Raw genomic sequence first — 21,637 nt, forward strand, 5'->3', positions numbered from 1 at the left:
CCTGTAACTCCTTATTCCGGTAACCCCGCCCCTGAGTGCCTTATTGTCCCTGTAACTCCTTATTCCGGTAACCCCGCCCCTGAGTGCCTTATTGTCCCTGTAACTTCTTATTCCGGTAACCCCGCCCCTGAGTGCCTTATTGTCCCTGTAACTCCTTATTCCGGTAACCCCGCCCCTGAGTGCCTTATTGTCCCTGTAACTTCTTATTCCGGTAACCCCGCCCCTGAGTGCCTTATTGTCCCTGTAACTCCTTATTCCGGTAACCCCGCCCCTGAGTGCCTTATTGTCCCTGTAACTCCTTATTCCGGTAACCCCGCCCCTGAGTGCCTTATTGTCCCTGTAACTCCTTATTCCGGTAACCCCGCCCCTGAGTGCCTTATTGTCCCTGTAACTCCTTATTCCGGTAACCCCGCCCCTGAGTGCCTTATTGTCCCTGTAACTCCTTATTCCGGTAACCCCGCCCCTGAGTGCCTTATTGTCCCTGTAACTCCTTATTCCGGTAACCCCGCCCCTGAGTGCCTTATTGTCCCTGTAACTCTTTATTCCAGTAACCCCGCCCCTGAGTGCCTTATTGTCCCTGTAACTCCTTATTCCGGTAACCCCGCCCCTGAGTGCCTTATTGTCCCTGTAACTCCTTATTCCGGTAACCCCGCCCCTGAGTGCCTTATTGTCCCTGTAACTCCTTATTCCAGTAACCCCGCCCCTGAGCGCCTTATTGTCCCTGTAACTCCTTATTCCAGTAACCCTGCCCCTGAGCGCCTTATTGTCCCTGTAACTCCTTATTCCAGTAACCCCGCCCCTGAGCGCCTTATTGTCCCTGTAACTCCTTATTCCAGTAACCCCGCCCCTGAGCGCCTTATTGTCCCTGTAACTCCTTATTCCAGTAACCCCGCCCCTGAGTGCCTTATTGTCCCTGTAACTCCTTATTCCAGTAACCCCGCCCCTGAGCGCCTTATTGTCCCTGTAACTCCTTATTCCAGTAACCCTGCCCCTGAGCGCCTTATTGTCCCTGTAACTCCTTATTCCAGTAACCCCGCCCCTGAGCGCCTTATTGTCCCTGTAACTCCTTATTCCAGTAACCCCGCCCCTGAGCGCCTTATTGTCCCTGTAACTCCTTATTCCAGTAACCCCGCCCCTGAGTGCCTTATTGTCCCTGTAACTCCTTATTCCAGTAACCCCACCCCTGAGTGCCTTATTGCCCCTGTAACTCCTTATTCCAGTAACCCCGCCCCTGAGCGCCTTATTGTCCCTGTAACTCCTTATTCCAGTAACCCCGCCCCTGAGCGCCTTATTGTCCTTGAAACTCCTTATTCCAGTAACCCCGCCCCTGAGCGCCTTATTGTCCCTGTAACTCCTTATTCCAGTAACCCCGCCCCTGAGTGCCTTATTGCCCCTGTAACTCCTTATTCCAGTAACTCCGCCCCTGAGTGCCTTATTGTCCCTGTAACTCCTTATTCCAGTAACCCCGCCCCTGAGTGCCTTATTGTCCCTGTAACTCCTTATTCCAGTAACCCCGCCCATTAGACACACAGGCACAAGCATTTTTGGGAAAGGAAAACAAGTCAAGCAGTGCTGCAACTATTATAAAAAGCACAACCATCTTTTTATTGTACATGTGTGCAACAGAATTTTCACAGAGACTCATTTATCACTCAGTTACATCAACAAAAGTCAGAACAGGCAGTTAATTTGCACCTAATGCGAGACGGGGAAGAACAACGGATTGATAAAGCGCACGGATCCCTACTAGTGATAGTGTTCCATTTGTGCAAGACCTGCCCACCACTATCTGCTGCTCCTCCCCCTTCCGACTCATTCCACTGCTGGGGAGGAAGCAGCCTATTGGCTTCTACTTGCACATGTGATTAGCCAATTGCGGTTTAATTTACAAACAGCCAATGGCAATCGGTATCTCAGAATAGGATTTCAGCAGATGGATCTTTGGCTCATCTGCATCCCTGCTCCTTGTGTTGAGGACAAGCAGTGGTACTTTGCTATTATTATTATACACGGTGCTACCAAAAATCAGCCATAGCAACCAGCACAGAGAATCTGGGGCAAAAAACTCACCACGTATTCCAACCCACCCAACCAGTTTTATTAAGAATTTACGTATCAACCGGGTGTTAAAGAGAAAGTATATTCAAGGAAATAAGTCAAGCTCAATAAATGAATGGGATGAAGAGGAGGAATATGTTCTTGGATAGCTCTCAGAGGCCATCTTGCCCTACCTTCTTAAACCCTGGGACAACGTCCTTCAACCTTGGCCTTCACATTATCATTCAGTTAGAACTGTGGGACCCCATAGCCACATAAAGCAATATCCAACCCTGAGCTACAGCGAGTGCCACGTTCCCTGGCGTGTAGGGATCGGCCATACAACAACCCTCCCCAATAAAACACAAACTACACAGTGCAATATAAATAAGGCCATCATCATCATCATCTGAATAATATATATGTTGTATTCTACACCGATATAATACTATTTTACTTTGTGGAAATATGAAAATATTACGGATACAGTTTTTATATTTCACTTAGATATTTTGTATGTCGATTAGAAAAATAAATAGGGTTGTTTCATCTCTATGCACTAAGGAATAAATATTAATATTATATATCCTCTAGTGGGGTTGGCTAATTGCTGTCCTCCCAGCCCCGGGCCCATGGCAAGGGGCGGAAGATTAACACTAATTGACTGTATGAAATGGCTGCTTAAGAATAAAGACATTATATAAGAACAGTGTCAAACTGGGGGTGCAGGGCCCATGGGGGCTGCTGGCCCAGGGGCCCCACACCCCCCAAGGTGCCCCCACCAGCAGCTTCACCCACCCGACATCCTACCCTGAGCGTGCGTAAAGGTGGCCCTACACGTTAGGATCTTCTCCCGATATCCCCTCCTACAGGTGGGCGTTATCGGGTGAATTCGGGATAATTCGGTCGTTTGGCCCTGGGGCCAAATGATCGAATTAAAATGACGGAAATGGGGCAGTCAGTTCGGAGACCTCATCAACGAGCCAATATGGTCCCCGATCCGACTAAATTTTCTAACCTGCCCGATTTCAGGCCAGATATCGGTCGGCCAGGCCCGTCAGTAGTGCCCATACAGGGGCCAATAAGCTGCTGAATCGGTCTAAGGGACCCATATCGGCAGCTACTATTGGCCCGTGTATGGGCAACTTTAGTGAAACGCGTCAGGGGAGGACATTGGCGGCAGGGAAGCGGCAACAGGGATCGGGTCTGGGCCGCCGGGGCCCATTCCGACCCTGTATAAGAATATGGAAATCTGCGGTGACATTACTGGGATTAATAAGACCACAAAATAAGGCATTTAGCTGGAATTGTTGGCAAGGGGAGGTAAAGAGAGAACAAAAATAAAATGAAAATGGACGCACAACTGTATTATTAAGGGCAAAAGCCAACGGTAAAAACAACACTATAATAAATGGCACTTCTACTTTTTAAAGAAAAAGTTTTCCTTATTTTGGTGAATATACTTTCCCTTTAATGTTAGAATAATATAAAATCTAATAAAAAAAATATAAAACCCCCCAAAACAGCTTACTGCTTACAGCCCAGCAGTTAGAATTCTCTAAGGGGAAATAAAAAGGATTTTCCAAAAATCATCCAACAAAAAGATTTCCGCAACTGTTCATTTTTTTTTTTTTTAAATTAAATTCCATTTTCTTAATACTAAATGTACCTTTCAGTCCTTACTTGAATACAGAATTATTTAAAGATTTAAAAAAAAGAGAAAAGAGAGAGAGAAAAAAAAATAAAATATTAAGTCCAGGAGGTACGAAATCTTTTGAAAAAGCAAACTGGTAGCATTAAAAGGGTTGTTCACCTTGGAGTTAACGGTTAGTTTGATGTAGAGAGTAATATTCTGAGATAAATTGCAATTGGTCTTCATTGTTTATTATTTGTAGTTTTTTAATTTTGTTCAGCATCTCTTCAGTGTGAAGTTTCAGCAGCTATCTGGTTGCTAGGGTTCAAATTACCTTAGCAACTAGGGAGTGGCTTGGATGAGAGACAGGTATATAAATCGGGGAGGGGCTGAATAGAAAAATAAGTTCTAAAAAGTAACAATAACAATAAAATTGTAGCCTCACAGAGCAATAGGATTTGGCTGCTGGGGTCAGTGACCCCCATTTTAAAACTGCAAAGAGTCAGAAGAAAGAGGCAAAAACTATTACAAATAAATAATAAAGACCAAATGAAAAGTTGCTTAGAACTGGCCATTCTATAACCTCTATAACTAACTCCAGAGGTAACAAAATCTCTTGCAAAACGCAAACCAGTTATTTTCTAGGGAGGGGGAGGGAGTTACACAGGGTCGGACTTGGGGGTGCAGGGTCCACCGGGCCTCCACCAGCAGTGTCACCCGCAGGGGCCCCCGCCCCCAACCCCGTCACCCATCCTCTCCTGAGTGAGCGTAAGTGAAACGCGTCAGGGGAGGACATTGGCGGCCAGGGGAAGCGGCAACAGAGAATGGGTCTGGGCCGCCGGGGCCCGCCGGGTTTTTTCCCAGTCCGACCCTGGAGTTACAGTTATTATCATTTTCATCTTATCTTAATCATTTTCATTTTTAGAAAATTCACACTAAAAACTACAAAGTTAAATCCAGAGTATACGGAATCTCTTGAAACCCGCAAAATCGCAACTGTCAGTATTTCCTGGGGGGGAAATTGGAGTTTATCAACAGTTACTTTTTCATTATTATTCTCATAAAGAAAAAAAACTAAAATCTACCAATTGGAATGCGGAGGGGGTATGGGATCGACTGAAAACCGCCAGTTGCCATAAATGCCAGCAATTAGCATTTTCCAGAACGGAAAAAAACAAAAAACGTCCCTTTTTTAAAAAAAACACACATTCCAAAAAGGTGCATTTTACCAACCGTGACTCTTTCATTAAAAAAATCAAAATCATTTTCATTTTCAAAAAGGAAAAATCGACAAACTGCATGGACGCAAACAGCATATTCTTAAAAATAACTAAAAAAACGAGTTTGGATTTTCACGAATTTTGCATTTTTTTCCCCGTGACATTTCCATTCTAATCCCGTATTTCCCAATACATTTTCCCTTCCGCCCGACGGATCGTGTACAAGTTGCATGGAGCTTATAAAAACCATTTTATTACGTGACAGATTTCTCAGGTTCAATCAGAAATTTTCAGAATCGGGTCGGAACATTTTTCTTTCTGTTTTTCACCAAATTTCACCCAAATTTTCATGAAAAAAGTTTCTTTTCCCAGTGAAATAGCCCCAAAAACAATCAATTGGAAGTTTAGTAGGGCGGTGCTAATTCTTTGGGGTGCTAGGGGGGCGTGGGGTGTAAGGAGAAAAAGGAGGGGGGGCACAGCATTAATATAAAAAAAAATACACAAGTAAATAAATAAAAAAATGCCAATAATTCACGAAATCCCCACTGCAGTGCCCATAGTGAGCCAGGACGAACCCAGAGGCACTGGCGGGGCCGACACTACCGTAAATCTTGCATAGAAATAGTGGAGCCCCATAGACGATATTTATACTATATATTTATATATATATATCTATATATATAGTGTGTCCAGATAAATATATTTCATATTTATGTATAGACGTATGCTTCTATATGAAGGTAAGACAGGCGTGGCATAACCGGGCGTGGCACAGGCTGATGGCATCATATCCCAGGGGATGACACAATAAGTCGGCCGATGATGTCATACGCTGGGAGGTTCTAGAGCACAGAGTCAGGAGAGGGCGGTGATGTCATGCAGAGGGCGTGTCCCGCAGAGCCTCCCCTCGTTTCCTCTGTTCCTTGCGACGGTCGTTCCAATCAGCTCTTTAGTATCTAGCGTGTGTGCGGTTAATTTTTCTCCATACTAATTAACAATTAAGGCACAGCACAAACACACGGACACACGGATACACACAGACACACACAAACACCCCTGTGCAACCCCCGCTACTATAAGAATCTGCTGGAGGGGGGGCAATAAGGCTCAAGTCAAGTATCCCAAAGGGGGGGGGGGGGGGCAACGGCGCTTTCTATATCCCTTTTCCACCCTCCGGATATGGAGGAATAACCGAACGGGATCGTTAGAATCTATTTGCATCCTGACAGCGTCATGTGACCCTTTCTGATTAAGAAGGGGGTTGGCTGGTAGTGGTGGGCGCTCTTTGGGGGCTGGAAGGTTTCTCAGGACACAGCCCGCCCTGGGCATCACATGGAACCCCACTAACTCGGATAATTATAGGGGGTCCTTGGCCATTTGTGGGTGTTGGGGAAGGAACCGTTGTTTGAGCGGTCTGGTTAATAACGGGAATATTGCCCGTTGCCCTTATCTGGTCACTTTCTGATTCTCTCGCGCCCTTGTTATTCTGTGACGAGAACCTTATTTGATTGGAGTCGGCTACTTTATTATCGGGGAACAGGCTTGGTGGTTCATTAACAGCTTTGTTAGCGCTACTCATTGAGGCAACGGCGGTCACCTTGGCAGAGGCACTTTCTGGGCCACTGACTTTATCAATAGTTGGGGTAACAGTGGTCACTTTTGCTTGGTCACTCTCTCCTGCGGCAGGTCTATTAACAGTCAGGGGAGCAGATACTACCCTTGTTGTGTCAGCCTTTACATCACTGGGTCTAGTTACAATCGGGACTACAATGGCCACCCGCTTCTGTTCTAATTCTGCTCCACTTGGTTTCTTTATATTCTGGGCTGAACTGAACTCTTCCTTCTTCTCCATCTCCCTAAGTACCATATTGCTAGCAAGACCAGTGGCAGCTGCAGGTCTCTGATTAGTTTGTGTTTCGCTCAGCCTATTAATAGTTGGGTCAGTAGTGGTCACCCTTGTCTGTTCAGATCCTTCTCTGCCGATTTTAATATTTACAGGTGAAATTGCTGGTCCTTTTGCAGGAGCAGGTCCTTGCACCCCAGTAGTATGATCAGCGGCCTTTACTGGATCATCCTGGGGGCTTTTTGCTAAACTGGCCTTCTCCCCTTTAATACTAATAGACAGAGAATCTGTTGGTTTAATCAGACCATACTTTGTACCCTCTGTACAGAGTAAATGCCTACTTACATTATCAGCCTCCAGCTTTCTACCAGTGGTTGGGTGAAGCTGAGTAGGTAGGAAAGTGCTAGTGCTTTTCATTTGTTGGCCAGAAGATGATGGACCTTTTAGATGGTCGATACTTTGCTCCTTGGCCACGTGGGAAAGTTCAGGAGGGTGAGTAGAACCATTTTGAATTGGTTCAACATTTAGGCCCTCCCTTACGGGAAGAAGAGGAGTAATCTGGCAGTTTTTAGGATCTTGCCCCTTTTTAGAGTCGGCATCAGATCTAATCCCTTTCAAAGAAAGAGACTGCTCCAGAGTTGTACCTGTAGGGTGAGAGGGTGTGCTCTTCATAGAGTCAACCACAGCGACTTTACTCTTATTTGAGTGGGAATGGTAGATACTAGAGTCGGCTGTGAGGTTAGAGGGAGTCGCTTTACTCCCAGCATGCATGCTGCTTTTCCCTACTGTAGTCAACTCTTCTACCACCTCTAAGTACCATTGTTCTCTTGTTCTTCCTTGTTCCTCCTCATAATCTCCCTTTCTTCCCTCTCCCTCTGCTCCCCCGTCCTCTCCTTCCCCCCTTCTACCTTCATGTTCTTGTACAGGACTTAGGGTTTTCACTTGGCACCTTCCTACCATAGCAAGGGAAGGGTCACTTTGGGGGGGAAGGACTGCAGTTGATGCGGCTGGAGGTTCTTGGGGAGAAAATGGGGGAGTAGTCCTTGATCCTACTCCAACCTTAACGGCTGCTTGGACTTTACCCTCACTACATTTCAGACTGTCTCCTAGCGGCGATAGTCCTATCGCTCCTTCTCCTTCCAGCCTCTCAAAGTTCTCTCCTATCATATTTTCCCCTCCACAAAGACTGCGAGGAGACTCCTGCCTACCCACTCTCCTTACTGGCTGGCTCCTCACACCAATGGCTTCTGCTAAATCTCCCTCTATTGTTCCTCCCCCTCCCGGCTCCTGTTTTCTGGGTGACCCACCACCTCCTCCCCCACCCAGTTTCTCTGCAGACTGCACTCTCTTAAGAAGTGGGGACCGTGGAGGCTCTGCGCTCTTTGGGCGAGGGCGTGACACTGGTGGAGATGGATGCAGTTTTGGGGGAAAGCTCTGAGTGGTCAGGCTGCTGCCAATGCTGTGACTTGGTAGGAGAGGGGGTGAGGCAGCTGCAGTAGGGGAAGGGGTGTGTGCAAGGGGAGAGAGGGGCATATTACCCGCAGATTTACATCGCGCTGAGCGATACTGGCGGTGCAGTTTGGGAGATAAGCCATGCAGGGTGCTGGGTCGGATGTGTGGGGAGGGGGGAGCAGGAGTGGTGGAGGAGGAGGAGGCTGACGCACAGGAAGAGGCTGAGGCAGGAGGTGGTGGTGCAGGGGAATTAGGGGTACTGGAAGAGGGGGAACTGCCCTGCGAAGAAGCACCTAAAAGAAGGGATCAGAGAAAAACGAGAATTACAATACAGAATCACCCCATTATTAACATCTTCCCAAACACAGACCTTCAAAGACGAAACCCTTTATGTGCCTAAGCTCTCACTTACTTCAGTAACAGTAAAGATCCCCATACACGGGCCGATTCTAGCTGCCGATATAGGATATAGGACAGATTCGGCAGCTAATCGGCCCGTGTATGGGCACTACCGACGGGCCCGTCCGACCGATATCCGGCCTGAAATTGGACAGATCTCGATCGGGCAGGTTAGAAAATCTAGTCGCATCGGGGACTGCAGAGGCTCATGATGCAGTCCCCGAACCGACTTTGCCTATATCCATCGTTATAATTCGATCATTTGGCCAAACGATCAAATTAGCCTGGGTTCTCCCTATAACGCCCACCCGCAGGTGGGAGATATCGGGAGAAGATCCGCTCGCTTGGCGACATCGCCAAGCGTGCGGATCTGAAGGTGTATGGCCACCTTAAGAATTAAACTCATATGGGGTAAGGACTTTTACCCCTTCCTACAGCTCTACCTCCCCCTTTGATATCTCGAGTCCACAAGGGGTTGAATGTATGTGCTACTGATCCCAGTGCCTTGGTATCCCCAGCTTTTCAGAGCCTAGCAGCACCCACTGGAAGAGGCCTGACCCCACTCAGACCATTTTCACTTGCCTAAACCCATTCAGACCTTGACTGACCCTCTATAGACCACTATGACTCCACCACTGCACTCGCAACAAGAAACTAGGAGACATCGTTCTTACCAAGGTAAGCAGAGTCCATGGAGCGGTAGCTATGGGTCGGGGAACGGGCCGAGAGGCTGTGAGTGGGTGATCCTGGAAGACTGTCACTTGAGGAGAGGGAGCGGCTCAGAGAGGAGAGGGAACGGCTGGTGTGCAGAAGATTGGATTGCTTGGTGATCTTACGGAATAGAGAGCTCCGCTTCTTACTGTTGGATGGAAGGGGGAAGAGAAGGTGTAAAGGGCAATGGATGGGAGTGATGAAGAATCAAGATGAATGCCAAGCCATAAGAATAAGAATGAGGTCAAACCAAGGGAGATTACAGTGATAAAAGGGAGATACCACCAGATTCTTAGCCACACCACCCACATTTCTGCTTTGGACACATTCCCAGAACCTGGGGTTCTGTATTCCAGGTCTCTTTCTACACCCTCTCACCTCTCCTGCCCCTCTCTCCCAGCGATCCGCTTGTTCCTCCGCGCCATTTTGGATCGATAACTGCTTCTCCTGGCTGGGCCGGTTCGGATCGAGGTGTTCTCAAAGGGGGTGGTGGTTACTAACACCTTGTTACCGCTCTACAGGAATACAACGGGGGAACGTTTAGATTGGAGCACAAAATTATTCATAGACAACAGAATGCACGCAAGCTTTGCTTTCCAAAAGGATTCTGGGAAACCTTACCTTTAAAATCAGCTCCACAACTTCAGTGTGCACCAGGCCGTGCACCGGCTCCCCGTTAATGTGTGTAATGAGGTCCCCGGCACAGAGACCCGCTTCATGGGCAGGCCCTCCTTCCTCCACGTGCTAGCGTCAGAGAGGGGGGAGAAAAAACAAGTCTATAAGATGGAGTAGGAAGGAAAATGTCTTCATGGTTAAACAGGGGGCAGAGCTTTTCTCCAGCTTATTCTTTTAATTACGGTGCAAAAGAAAATCCATCTTTTTTATTATAAAGCATTAAGAGATCCCTAACATCTGTCAGGAGGATGTATATAAACAGAAATAATGAGCTCTGTTTAAACAAGTCCCTCCCTTGCCTCAGCTATATCCTGTGTCTCAGGTTTACAGATAAGGAGGAGTTTACAGGAAAGCAGTAAGGAAGCTTCTAAAGCAGGGGTGGGCAAACTTTTAGGCTCAGGGGCCACAAGTCCCTCCCTTGCCTCAGCTGTATCCTGTGTCTCAAGTTTACAGATAAGGAGGAGTTTACAGGAAAGCAGTAAGGAAGCTGCTAAAGCAGGGGTGGGCAAACTTTTAGGCTCAGGGGCGACATTGACTTTTAAAATCTGACAGACGGGCCGGGCCAACGCCAACTCCGCTCGTCAGTCCCCTAGGTTCTGCGTCACTGCGCTTACACGCAGTCTAGACGACAAGTCTCGCGTGATGAGACTTGCGGAGTCGGGATTTTCTGAAAGACAGAGGATTGCGGACTGCGGTCTCTGTTAGGAAAGGCGAGATACACCAATCCTCCGCGGGCCGGATTAAAAAGACCAACGGGCCCCGCGGGCCGTAGTTTGCCCACCCCTGTGCTAAAGGCAAGCAGAAAAAGACACACATTTGTCCCTTTCACTCCTACTTACCCAGACAATGTGCTGCACGCTGTACACATCACTTTCCCCCATGTACACCCGGATGGCCCGCAAGGTGAAACCGTATTTTTTCCCGGAGCGTTGGATGCAAATGGGGGATCGGAGGCTGCTCACTGCCGGCGTGTAGTCGCGGCTCGGAGAGGAATCCCGGGAGGAGGGATTGGACGACAGAGAGCGGGGGGACATGGGGCTGACCAGGGGAGAGCTGCTGTGCTGTTCAACTGTGAAGGAGAGAGTGGGCCATGTTGGATTATGTGCTGCACAGACCATTAGACTCATCATTGAAAGAGAATTCCCTTTAGAGCCATACCTGTAGGGATCATGACAGACAGGGCGGTGGTCGATGCCGACTTGATGACTTTCCCGCCGGTTCTCCTCCTCTCGGTGTCCCCGGACAGGTGTTGGTGCCTGGCTCTGCGCAGGACAATCTCGTTTGTGGCGCGAGGAGAGGAATCCGCCTCCTGGTGGGGCTGAGAGTCGACAGACTTGTCTACTAGATAGGGGGATATTGAGAGGATTATGAGCAATATGGGGCACGGTCACCTTAATGCTGCTAATGGCATTTTGCCTTCTCAAGCCCCATCCTGCCGAGCAGCAGCCTCTCACCTGGCTCCAGCTCTCCCAGAGGGATCTTGCTTTGGGCGGGCAGCGGCCCGCTGCTTCCCCTCACTCTGTACTCCACCTCATACTCCAGGGGAGACGTATAGCGGGTCGGGTCCACTAAGGCAGAAAAGCGCCGCCGGGCAGCCAAGGGGGGGCTGGATTCTGCGTCTGCCGCATCGGAGAATTGTTTCCTGCAACAGATGCGCCGTACATGAACGACTTACGGATAAATCTCATTCTCAGAGTGTATAAAATATATACATGGGCGAGAGGGAGGAGAAAGCAGTAAGGCAAGGATCTCCCCACCTGTTTCATAGCCCTGGGGGCAACTTACCAGAGCTCCCAAAGGAGAAGGGGGCACATAACTCTAAAGGGGACATATTGTGTGCTCATCTATATATAGAAGGAATGAGCTTGAAAAAGTAGTGTTTGGGGCGGATTTATTGTAAAATTTCTCCAGAAACCCCACTAGCCCCGCCCATCTGTTTTACTTCCTGCTGCTCCTTTCCCAGACTGTGGAGGGGGGCCGGCAGCACTCAGCACACTGCGCTGTTGGATAGGAACCAATCAGCAGCTAGGCTGACCTGATAGGGAACTGAAGCCTGTCTGTGCTTGTGTGACTGCAGGGCTGTGATTGGCTACTCCCCTCCTACTGTGCTTCTGGCAGGGACCATTAGGACACGCCCACCCCTCATTTGACACAGACAGGGACCTGAGAGGATCTATAGGGAGCGCCAATAAAGGGGCCATTGTTACAGATAGGATTAATTTTTAGCCCAAAGTTAAATCAACACCGTATATTATTCATAATTGCCTACAGGGTTAGAATTGTTATTTGTTCATCCTATATGTCTCCTTTAAAGGAAAACTACACCCCCAGAATGAATACTTGACCAACTAATAGTTTATATCATGTTAAGTGACCTATTAAAGAATCTCACCAAACTGGAATATATATATCAGTAAATATTGCCCTTTTACATCCTTTCCCTTGAGCCGCCATTTAGTGATGGGCTGTGTGCTCCCTCAGAGATCAGCTGACAGGAAGTGATGCAGCTCTAACTGTAACAGGAAGTAGTATGGGAGCAAAAGGCAGTACTCTGCCCATTCATTGGCTGATGGGGCCTAGCATGTATGTGTGCCTTGGCTTGTTTGTGTGCACTGTGAATCCTATGATCCCTTAGTAAAATGGCTCATCATCAGAACAGGTCCTTGTCTCTGTCTGTGTCTGCCGCTAACTCGCTCAGACAAGGGGTAATGATTCGGTAAGGGGGCGCAAGAAGGAGGTGCAGAAGAGCAAAAGTGCGGCAAATTAGAGAGGCTTCAGATGGGGTTTTTGCCTTCCTCGGGATCAACTGGCAGTTAGGCAGATTATATATAGGCATTATGGTTGAACCTGATGGACATACGTCTTTTTTCAACCTAACTTACTATGTTACTATGTAATAGTGCTCTCTACACTAAAAACTAAAGATGAAGTACACCGGGACAGATACGCTCTGCAGTATGGGCCAAAGTGCCCTTGTAGGCATCAAAAAGTGGGAAGTAGAAGTGGCCATGTTTCAGTGGGTACAGATATTTTTGGTTCAAGTTCCCATTTGTAGTTGGGTTACAGCACCCCTTAACCCATTAGGTTCCAAAAAATTAGTGTCACCCTAGTTATCCTTCACGTGGAAATGTATTGTGGCCCCCGATCTGTGGGAACCTCGGGGAGCTCTGCACAAAGTGAAACAATTGTTCCCCCCCGCAGGATCCCTTGCCCCAGTACTCTGTGAAAATGACTGGACACAGTGGGGCGGTCCGCGGCAGTCACATTCGTTACTCACATTTCAGGAGACACGGTCCTCCAGCAGCGGTCTCGAAGGGTGACGCCCCCCAACGTCTCTCTCTTGGTCGTCTTCTCAGACCTTTCTTGTTTGTTGGTGTCTCTAGGAGGAGTGGGGGGTTTCTGCTCCAGCTGGGAGAGCTGCTCCATACTACTATACACCTGCCATAAGCAAGATACCGACACTTACAGGGTAGGCATAGATGTTGTAGGCGGGGCTGTATTTATATATAGGCACCTCAAGGCCTGTGCTTAGGGATGGGTGGACCTCAGGCGCCATTTTGTCGACACTGCTATCACAGCAAGCTTTGTATCACCCCAAAATCTTGTGTATGTGGCAGAATGAGCCAATGCCCATCCCCATGTACAGGTTACACAATTAGATGGTGGGGAGGGAGGGGAGAGTAAGGAGGGCTGAAGTTCTGAATAGAAAGTGAAAGTAACTGTCTGCCCCGCCTCTATGGCATAGAGGCGGAGCAGGTAATATATGATTGACAGCTGGGATTTTTAAATGCTTTTATAATGGGTATGGATGTCTTAATAAAATAATGAACTTAGGTTTCATGTTTAATTTGAAAATATATACAGCTTTATATATAAAAAAACTTCCCAAGTTGCTGCCAGAAACTCCTGTGTAAATCTGGCAGTGGACCTGGGGGGGGGAGAGGTTGGAGGACCGTATCCAGCCTGAAGGCCTCCAGCTGGACAGCCCTGATCTACATTTCTATAATGCAGGTTGTAGGGGAGAGTCAGCCAATAGGAGTAGCTGGACAGCTGGACAGGGAGGAGCCACAGAGCTCTGGTGGGAGATTTTTCCCAGGGATATATGGTAGGCAGAGGGCTACTCACGGTGCTTACCTATGGGGGGGGGGTGTACTATACCTTACTAAATCTTGGGGTGCAGGATGAGAACTGCCTGATCTCCACCGAGTCTTCATCATTGGTATCATCCTCATCGTAGGAATTAATGTGCTGGTACCGATCCGATCGAGCTGAATACAGAAAGGTAATGTATCAGTGTTTGCTCAGGCTACGGCACATGGGGTGTTTGTTTGGGTCAAAAGGCCCCCATCCGCCTGTGGCCACTGCTAGTGGTAGTAACTCAGAAGCGCCACGGCGAGGCATATAGAGTGCAGTGTGGGGGGAACACGTGGCCATAACACTGTTCTGTAGGGTCTCCCTGTGGGCACCGGGTGGTTGGAATGCCATAGGTCCAGTCGTCCTTCAGATTTGTTCATTTCCCCCCTCCGCCCACTCTTGCAGGCTTGGGTTCCCCAGGGTCAACAGTTTGGGGGTGGGGGGCACAAATCTAACATATAATGAACATTAAAGTGATGTTTTGCTGCACTTACTGTCAAAGTAACTGGTATCATCTTCTGCCTCCAAGTGAGGGATGAATTCAGCTTTCTGCCTGAGCAATCCATTCCAGTCCAAATCAGTGAAAAATCTGTGAATTTTCACCTCAATGGCTCCCCCTGGATCAGTGACATAAAGAAAGGGTGGGATTAATATGACAGATTAGAAAGGGTGGCATTTATAAATGTAAAGGATAAAGTCCCTCTTAGTAACCAGACTCTAATAAGCCTTCACTATAGCTTCTATATAGAATGTGGGGCAGATTTCAGAGTAAATGTGGTGCCTGAGGCAAAGGGTTAAGGGTCTAGACAGCAACCAATCAGATGTTTGCTTTCAAACAACAGAGCAGTAGAGGTGACCTGTTGATTGGTTGCTATAATTACAATTAGGGTGGCCATACACGTAAAGATCCGCTCACTTAGCGAGGTCGCCAAACGAGCGGATCTTCTCCCGATATCCCCACCTACGGGTGGGCGATATGGGGCAAATGATCGAATTCTAACGGCGGCAATGGCACAGTCGGTGCGGTCCCCGATCTGACTGAATCTTTTAACCTGCCTGATCGATATCTGGCCAATTTCAGGCCAGATATCGGTTGGGTATGGCAGTCGTTTCTGCCCCTACACGGGCCAATAAGCTGCCGAATCGGTTCAAGGGACTGATATCGGCAGCTACAATCAGTTTGTGTATGGGGACCTTTAGTCATGACGAATGTGGCCAGAAATGCTCAAATGCTTGATTTCTGGGCAAATCTGAGAGACTACACCACAAATTTATTAGGTTTTAAGATCACGGGTGTCAGACTTACTGGCCTGTGCTCATATGGTTGCATTCAGTTTCATGTTACTGACTGACCTGTTCCAAGCCTTTGTAAGGGATCTGTCTGCAGGAGGCAGGAGATGAGATTTTGGGCATCGGCGGGTAGAGCTTCCTCTGCTTCTGGCCACACAATGTCATCTATAGGATGGGAGTAAATGGAAATGCATAGCTTTAAGCACACGTCACTGCAACATCTGGTACAATCTGAAAAATATATTCTTTACAAAGGGTAATTCCAGAGGAGAGCAATATGCAATTAAAAAGAAGAAAGATGAAGTTCCCCTTTAGACAACATATCCTCAGAATATGCACCCTGGCTACTTATATTCATGAGCCCATCAGGGCAAAATAGGGGCTCGGGGACAGGGAAGGGGTAGATATAATAAAGAGTGGGCATTCTTACCACTGATCACCTGACCAAACAGCTCCTCTGGGGTGTCTCCAAAAAATGGCACGCAACCAACCAGGAACTCATACAGAATTATGCCCATCGCCCACCAGTCCACTGGCTTCCCGTAACCTTGTCTAAGGATAACCTCCGGTGCGATGTATTCAGGGGTTCCACAGACCTGCAAAGAATATGGGGGCTGTAACTATGTGGGACATGGAGTCTGCCCCTCCCACTGCAGGGTGATACAGTGACACAGACAGGAGGGAGCTATGGGACATGGAGTCTGCCCCTCCCACTGCAGGGTGATACCGTGACACAGACAGGAAGGGGCTATGGGACATGGCGTCTGCCCCTCCCACTGCAGGGTGATACAGTGACACAGACAGGAGGGGGCTATGAAACACGGAGTCTGCCCCTCCCACTGCAGGGTGATACAGTGACACAGACAGGAGGGGGCTATGGGACACGGAGTCTGCCCCTCCCACTGCAGGGTGACACAGTGACACAGACACGAGGGAGCTATGGGACACGGAGTCTGCCCCTCCCACTGCAGGATGATACAGTGATACAGACAGGAGGGGGCTATGGGACACGGAGTCTGTCCCTCCCACTGCAGGGTGATACAGTGACACAGACAGGAGGGAGCTATGGGACATGGAGTCTGTCCCTCCCACTGCAGGGTGATACAGTGACACAGACAGGAGGGGGCTATGGGACATGGAGTCTGTCCCTCCCACTGCAGGGTGATACAGTGACACAGACAGGAGGGGGCTATGGGACACAGAGTCTGCCCCTCCCACTGCAGGGTGATACAGTGACACAGACAGGAGGGAGCTATGGGACATGGAGTATGTCCCTCCCACTGCAGGGTGATACAGTGACACAGACAGGAGGGGGCTATGGGACACGGAGTCTGTCCCTCCCACTGCAGGGTGATACAGTGACACAGACAGGAGGGGGCTATGGGACACGGAGTCTGTCCCTCCCACTGCAGGGTGATACAGTGACACAGACAGGAGGGAGCTATGGGACATGGAGTCTGCCCCTCCCACTGCAGGGTGATACAGTGACACAGACAGGAGGGGGCTATGGGACATGGAGTCTGTCCCTCCCACTGCAGGGTGATACAGTGACACAGACAGGAGGGGGCTATGGGACACGGAGTCTGCCCCTCCCACTGCAGGGTGATACAGTGACACAGACAGGAGGGGGCTATGGGACACGGAGTCTGTCCCTCCCACTGCAGGGTGATACAGTGACACAGACAGGAGGGGGCTATGGGACACGGAGTCTGCCCCTCCCACTGCAGGGTGATACAGTGACACAGACAGGAGGGGGCTATGGGACACGGAGTCTGCCCCTCCCACTGCAGGGTGATACAGTGACACAGACAGGAGGGGGCTATAGGACATGGAGTCTGCCCCTCCCACTGCAGGGTGATACAGTGACACAGACAGTAGGGGGCTATGGGACACGGAGTCTGTCCCTCCCACTGCAGGGTGATACAGTGACACAGACAGGAGGGGGCTATGGGACACGGAGTCTGTCCCTCCCACTGCAGGGTGATACAGTGACACAGACAGGAGGGGGCTATGTGACATGGAGTCCGTCCCTCCCATTGCAGGGTGATACAGTGACACAGACAGTAGGGGGCTATGGGACACGGAGTCTGTCCCTCCCACTGCAGGGTGATACAGTTGTAACACCCCTAACTAAAGCAAGAAACATGAACAATTGCATAGACAGTTTACAGGACTACATATCCCAGCATGCCGCAGACCTGAGGACCTTGCTGGGGCTTTGAATCCACCAATGATAAGGAAAGGCGCAAAATGTTTTGAGGACCACCCTCCTGGATTATAAAAAAGTGGAGAGAAGTGGGTGCCAGGGATAAAACTGCTGCCTGTTGCCTACCTGCTGTGCCTGCTCTGAGTGTGAGAGCTGCCAGAGGGGAGAGAGACACCTGCAGGGATCCTGGCCCAGGAGAAGCTGCTACAGGGAGAAGCTGACCCTGCTATCCCAGCTCTGGACTTGCACCTGTAAAAGAGCTATCAGTGCTAGCCAGAAAGGGAGCAGGGGGGAGCTGCCTACTGTTGGTAGGAGAGTCCCAGGCTGACAGGCTGCAGAGAGGCCCAGGGGATTACAGATGCTGGAGGGCAGAGCTGCCTGTGTCCAATCTGTTACTAAAGGGGATACAGTGATTTGGAGCACAGACTGTGAGTAACCTGCAACACCACACACTATTGGGGAACTGTGTATTATTAACCAATAGGAGCTAATCCATCTGTTGCTGAACTATACACTCTGCCAAGTCATTTCTCACCTGGAAGGAAAGTGTTTCTTCGCTAAGTTTATAGAGTTATACTGCTAACCGGCAAATGAAAGGAACAGTGCTATTGGCCAATAAGCTAAACTCAATAAGGGCCCCAACGTGCACAAATCATCTGGGACTGTGACAGGGGAATTAAGTTACAACATTTAGCATATATATTTTCTGCATACTTTATATTGGCAATTTAAATTGTGTTATTGTTCTTTGGTATATTGTTATACATATATATCTTGCTTTAATATTTTAAATCATAGTCAGATCCCTGCTGATTGTTTGTTACGCTTAATAAAGAAAAGGGATCTTATTGTTTACCATTATTGTGGTCAGTCATTGGGGTGTCACTGAGTGTGCTGGAGTTACCCATATATATTAGTCTCACCCAAGGGTGTGCTACATTTGGGGGCTCGTCCGGGATTACTTCACCCACATCACTGACTCCGCCCCTTTTCACCAGTTGTATAGCATCCTGCCATAAGAAGCGAAGATGGAGCCACAAGCCGTGCTAGACTGGTGTCATGACCGTCAGGCAAACCCCACGTATTGCCTAGCTCTGATAATAGCAGAGACAAACCTAAATTCAAGGCAGATTTACCAGCTAATGGATGAAATGTCACCTTTTGGCCGCTGCCTGATAGTTGATAGGAAAACAGATAACAAGGATGTAAAGACATGTATTTTGCTGCAAATGGAGGATCCTATCAATCCTGATGATGTGCCATTCATGATGACATTCGGCAGTGAGAAATATCAGTGTAACTTGATTGTACCTGCTTCACCAGTTTCAGTTATCACACCAGAAGGAGATGTTGAACATCCAGCAGCCAGAAACAAAGAAGTTAGTAACCCATCCCTCTCAGCAAATCCATGTGGGCCCCCTGCTGCCATTGGGGCAGATATCCTTACTGCACTAGGAAACTTAGTAGAGAAGTGTGTTCGGCCTGTACAGCCTCACAGCGGGTTTGGATACAGAAAACTACACATTTTCTCAGGAAAACAACCCACGCCAGAAGGGGAAGATGACTTTGAAGCCTGGATGGATCAAGCCACCCAAGCCCTTGAAGAATGGGATGTTCCAGAGTCACAGAAGAAACAGAGAATCACTGAGAGTTTGAGGGGTCCAGCTGCGGATGTAATTCGGGCCCTGAAGCAGAGCAAAAGGGATTGTTGTGCCTCTGATTACTTGCAAGCTTTACATGATGTGTATGGCCGAACTGAGAATGTGGCTGATCTCATGTATCAGTTTGAACACACCTACCAAGAGAAAGATGAAAGGATGTCCAATTATATCCCACGGCTAGAGAAGATACTGCACCATATAATATTAAAGAAAGGAATGGATCCCTATATGGCTGACCAGCTTAGAGTAAAGCAAATCCTGAAAGGTGCTCAACCGAATGATCCCATCATGTGGAAGCTAAGGATGCCAAAGGAAGACCGTGCAGTCCCCACTTACCCCCAACTAATCAAACAAGTACGGGAGGAAGAGGCCCTTATGGAAGCCAAGTTACTGCCTACCAGTAAAAGCATGACTTCAAATAACTTGGAACCAGGAAGGGAAGCCACCCGAAGTGTTCAAGCAAGTACTGGAGCTATAGCCCCAGAGCAAAGTGAGATACACATCCGGCTGGATGCTCTGAGCGAGATGGTTGAAAGGATAGCCAAAATTCAACTGGCTGCATTAGAAAAAGACACTAAGTGCAGGTCAGATATTGTATGCTGTGAGAAGCCTATCTCGAGCCAGGCTCAAGATTGTCAACCCACATATGAGAATACCCCAGCACCTGGGCCCCCTCACCTAAATAGGACAAAAGGAGTACTGGGATTCTGTCATCGGTGTGGTGAAGATGGCCATTACAAGAGGCAGTGCCGAAATGCTGAAAATGCCCAGAAGGTAATAGCAAAACTTCTGGCTAAAGAGAAAGGGAAGGCTCAGGGAAACTTCAGAGGGCCCCAGTGAAGGAGCAAACTGGAAGCCCGCCTAAAAGAAGCTCCAATAGATTTAAACAATGGGTAGACAATGGCGAGGAGGCCTCCAAAACCCAAGTAAGAAAGATGCCAACAGAAGGTGCATTATACCATACCAGTATGGAAAAGCTCAAAGGACAATTTCCTCCCCGTACCCAGAAAGGGGTTAGAGAAGCTTGCACATGGCGGGGACCTGAATTACCTAAAGGGCTGGCAGGTCCATCTCCAGTTGTTCCAGTCCAGATTGAAGGAATCTACGGAGATGCTCTATTAGACAGTGGGGCTCAAGTGACTATACTATTCCAAGATTTCTACAAGAAATACCTGAGCTACATCCCTTTGGAAAAAATAGAAAACCTTGAATTATGGGGCCTAGGTGATACAAAGTTCCCTTATGATGGCTATATTAATATCAAGTTGGAATTTCCACCTTCAGTGACCGGATCTAAAGAGACTTTTGAAGCATTGGCTCTAGTGTGCCCTAGACCAGGAGGATCTAAGACTTCCATAGTGGTAGGCACCAACACTGATCTGATTAAGCGAATGCTTGCTGGCCTGTTAGACTCAAGACAAAGACTGGATTTTAAGAAAGTCAACATTCACCCCATGCTGCAGTCCATACTGGTCTCCAGGCACAAACAGAAGCGGGAACCAAAAGAATGTGTGGGAAATGTATGGTTTATACAGAGAAGAGAACAAGTAATACCTCCTGGGCAAATAAAATGCTTGAATGCTCGGGTAAAGATGTGCTGGGAGGACTCAGTCCCTGACCTCATGATTGAAGGTGAACAAGGTGTTGACTTGCCTCTTGGAGTTGAACTTATTCCAGAAGCTTTGCCAGCGGAATGCTTAAAACGCAAAAAGGGAAACATAAGAGTAGGACTCAAGAATACGACCAGTGTACCAGCTATACTACGTCCCCATGCCCTGCTGGGTAGAGTCCATTCAGTTTGCCCTATCCCTGACACTAACCTAACTTCAGATGTCTGGGAGTTAAAGCCAGAAGATTTCAAATTTGGCGACTCACCTATCCCAGAAGATTGGAGAAACCGATTGCAGATTCAGCTGCTTGAAAAAAGTCAAGTGTTCTCCAGAAGTGACCTGGATATGGGCTGCTCTAATAGCACTCAACACAGGATTCGTCTCAAGGAAGATAGGCCCTTCAGAGAGAGGTCTCGGCGCATAGCTCCAGGTGACCTGGAAGATTTAAGGAAACACCTAGAAGAGCTGAAGGCAGCAGGGATCATCAAGGCATCAAGAAGCCCATATGCTTCCCCAATCGTGGTGGTGCGTAAAAAGAATGGGTCCATCCGAATGTGTGTGGATTACCGAACTCTGAATCGGCGCACCATACCAGACCAATACACTACCCCTCGGATAGAGGAGGTCCTGAATTGTCTTGTAGGAAGCAAGTGGTTTAGTGTATTGGACCTTAGAAGTGGATATTACCAAATACCAATGCATCCAGATGATAAAGAGAAAACTGCTTTTATATGCCCTCTTGGATTCTATGAATTTGAACGGATGC

At 48.3% G+C, this 21,637-nt stretch overlaps 1 protein-coding gene across 7 annotated transcripts in view; it reads right to left on the reverse strand.

Moving 5' to 3' along the window:
• Positions 1–5,121: 5,121 nt before the first annotated feature.
• Positions 5,122–21,637, reverse strand: part of mast1 (microtubule associated serine/threonine kinase 1) — a 57,041-nt gene continuing 40,525 nt past the window's right edge. For 6 of the 7 annotated variants that reach the window (XM_031899447.1, XM_031899445.1, XM_031899444.1 and 3 more), the window contains 12 exons: positions 15,825–15,990; positions 15,458–15,559; positions 14,599–14,721; positions 14,129–14,238; positions 13,248–13,408; positions 11,425–11,612; positions 11,129–11,311; positions 10,810–11,039; positions 9,917–10,039; positions 9,674–9,810; positions 9,259–9,443; positions 5,122–8,478 (listed from right to left, as the gene is read on the reverse strand). In XM_031899447.1, the coding sequence (XP_031755307.1) occupies positions 6,140–8,478; positions 9,259–9,443; positions 9,674–9,810; positions 9,917–10,039; positions 10,810–11,039; positions 11,129–11,311; positions 11,425–11,612; positions 13,248–13,408; positions 14,129–14,238; positions 14,599–14,721; positions 15,458–15,559; positions 15,825–15,990 (4,047 nt within the window). In that variant the 3' untranslated portion in view covers positions 5,122–6,139. The remainder of the gene's footprint in view (positions 8,479–9,258; positions 9,444–9,673; positions 9,811–9,916; positions 10,040–10,809; positions 11,040–11,128; positions 11,312–11,424; positions 11,613–13,247; positions 13,409–14,128; positions 14,239–14,598; positions 14,722–15,457; positions 15,560–15,824; positions 15,991–21,637) is intronic. The other variant, XM_031899446.1, reaches the window with a different exon arrangement.

This window comes from Xenopus tropicalis, chromosome 3, assembly GCF_000004195.4.
Source record: "Xenopus tropicalis strain Nigerian chromosome 3, UCB_Xtro_10.0, whole genome shotgun sequence".
NCBI lineage: Eukaryota > Metazoa > Chordata > Amphibia > Anura > Pipidae > Xenopus > Xenopus tropicalis.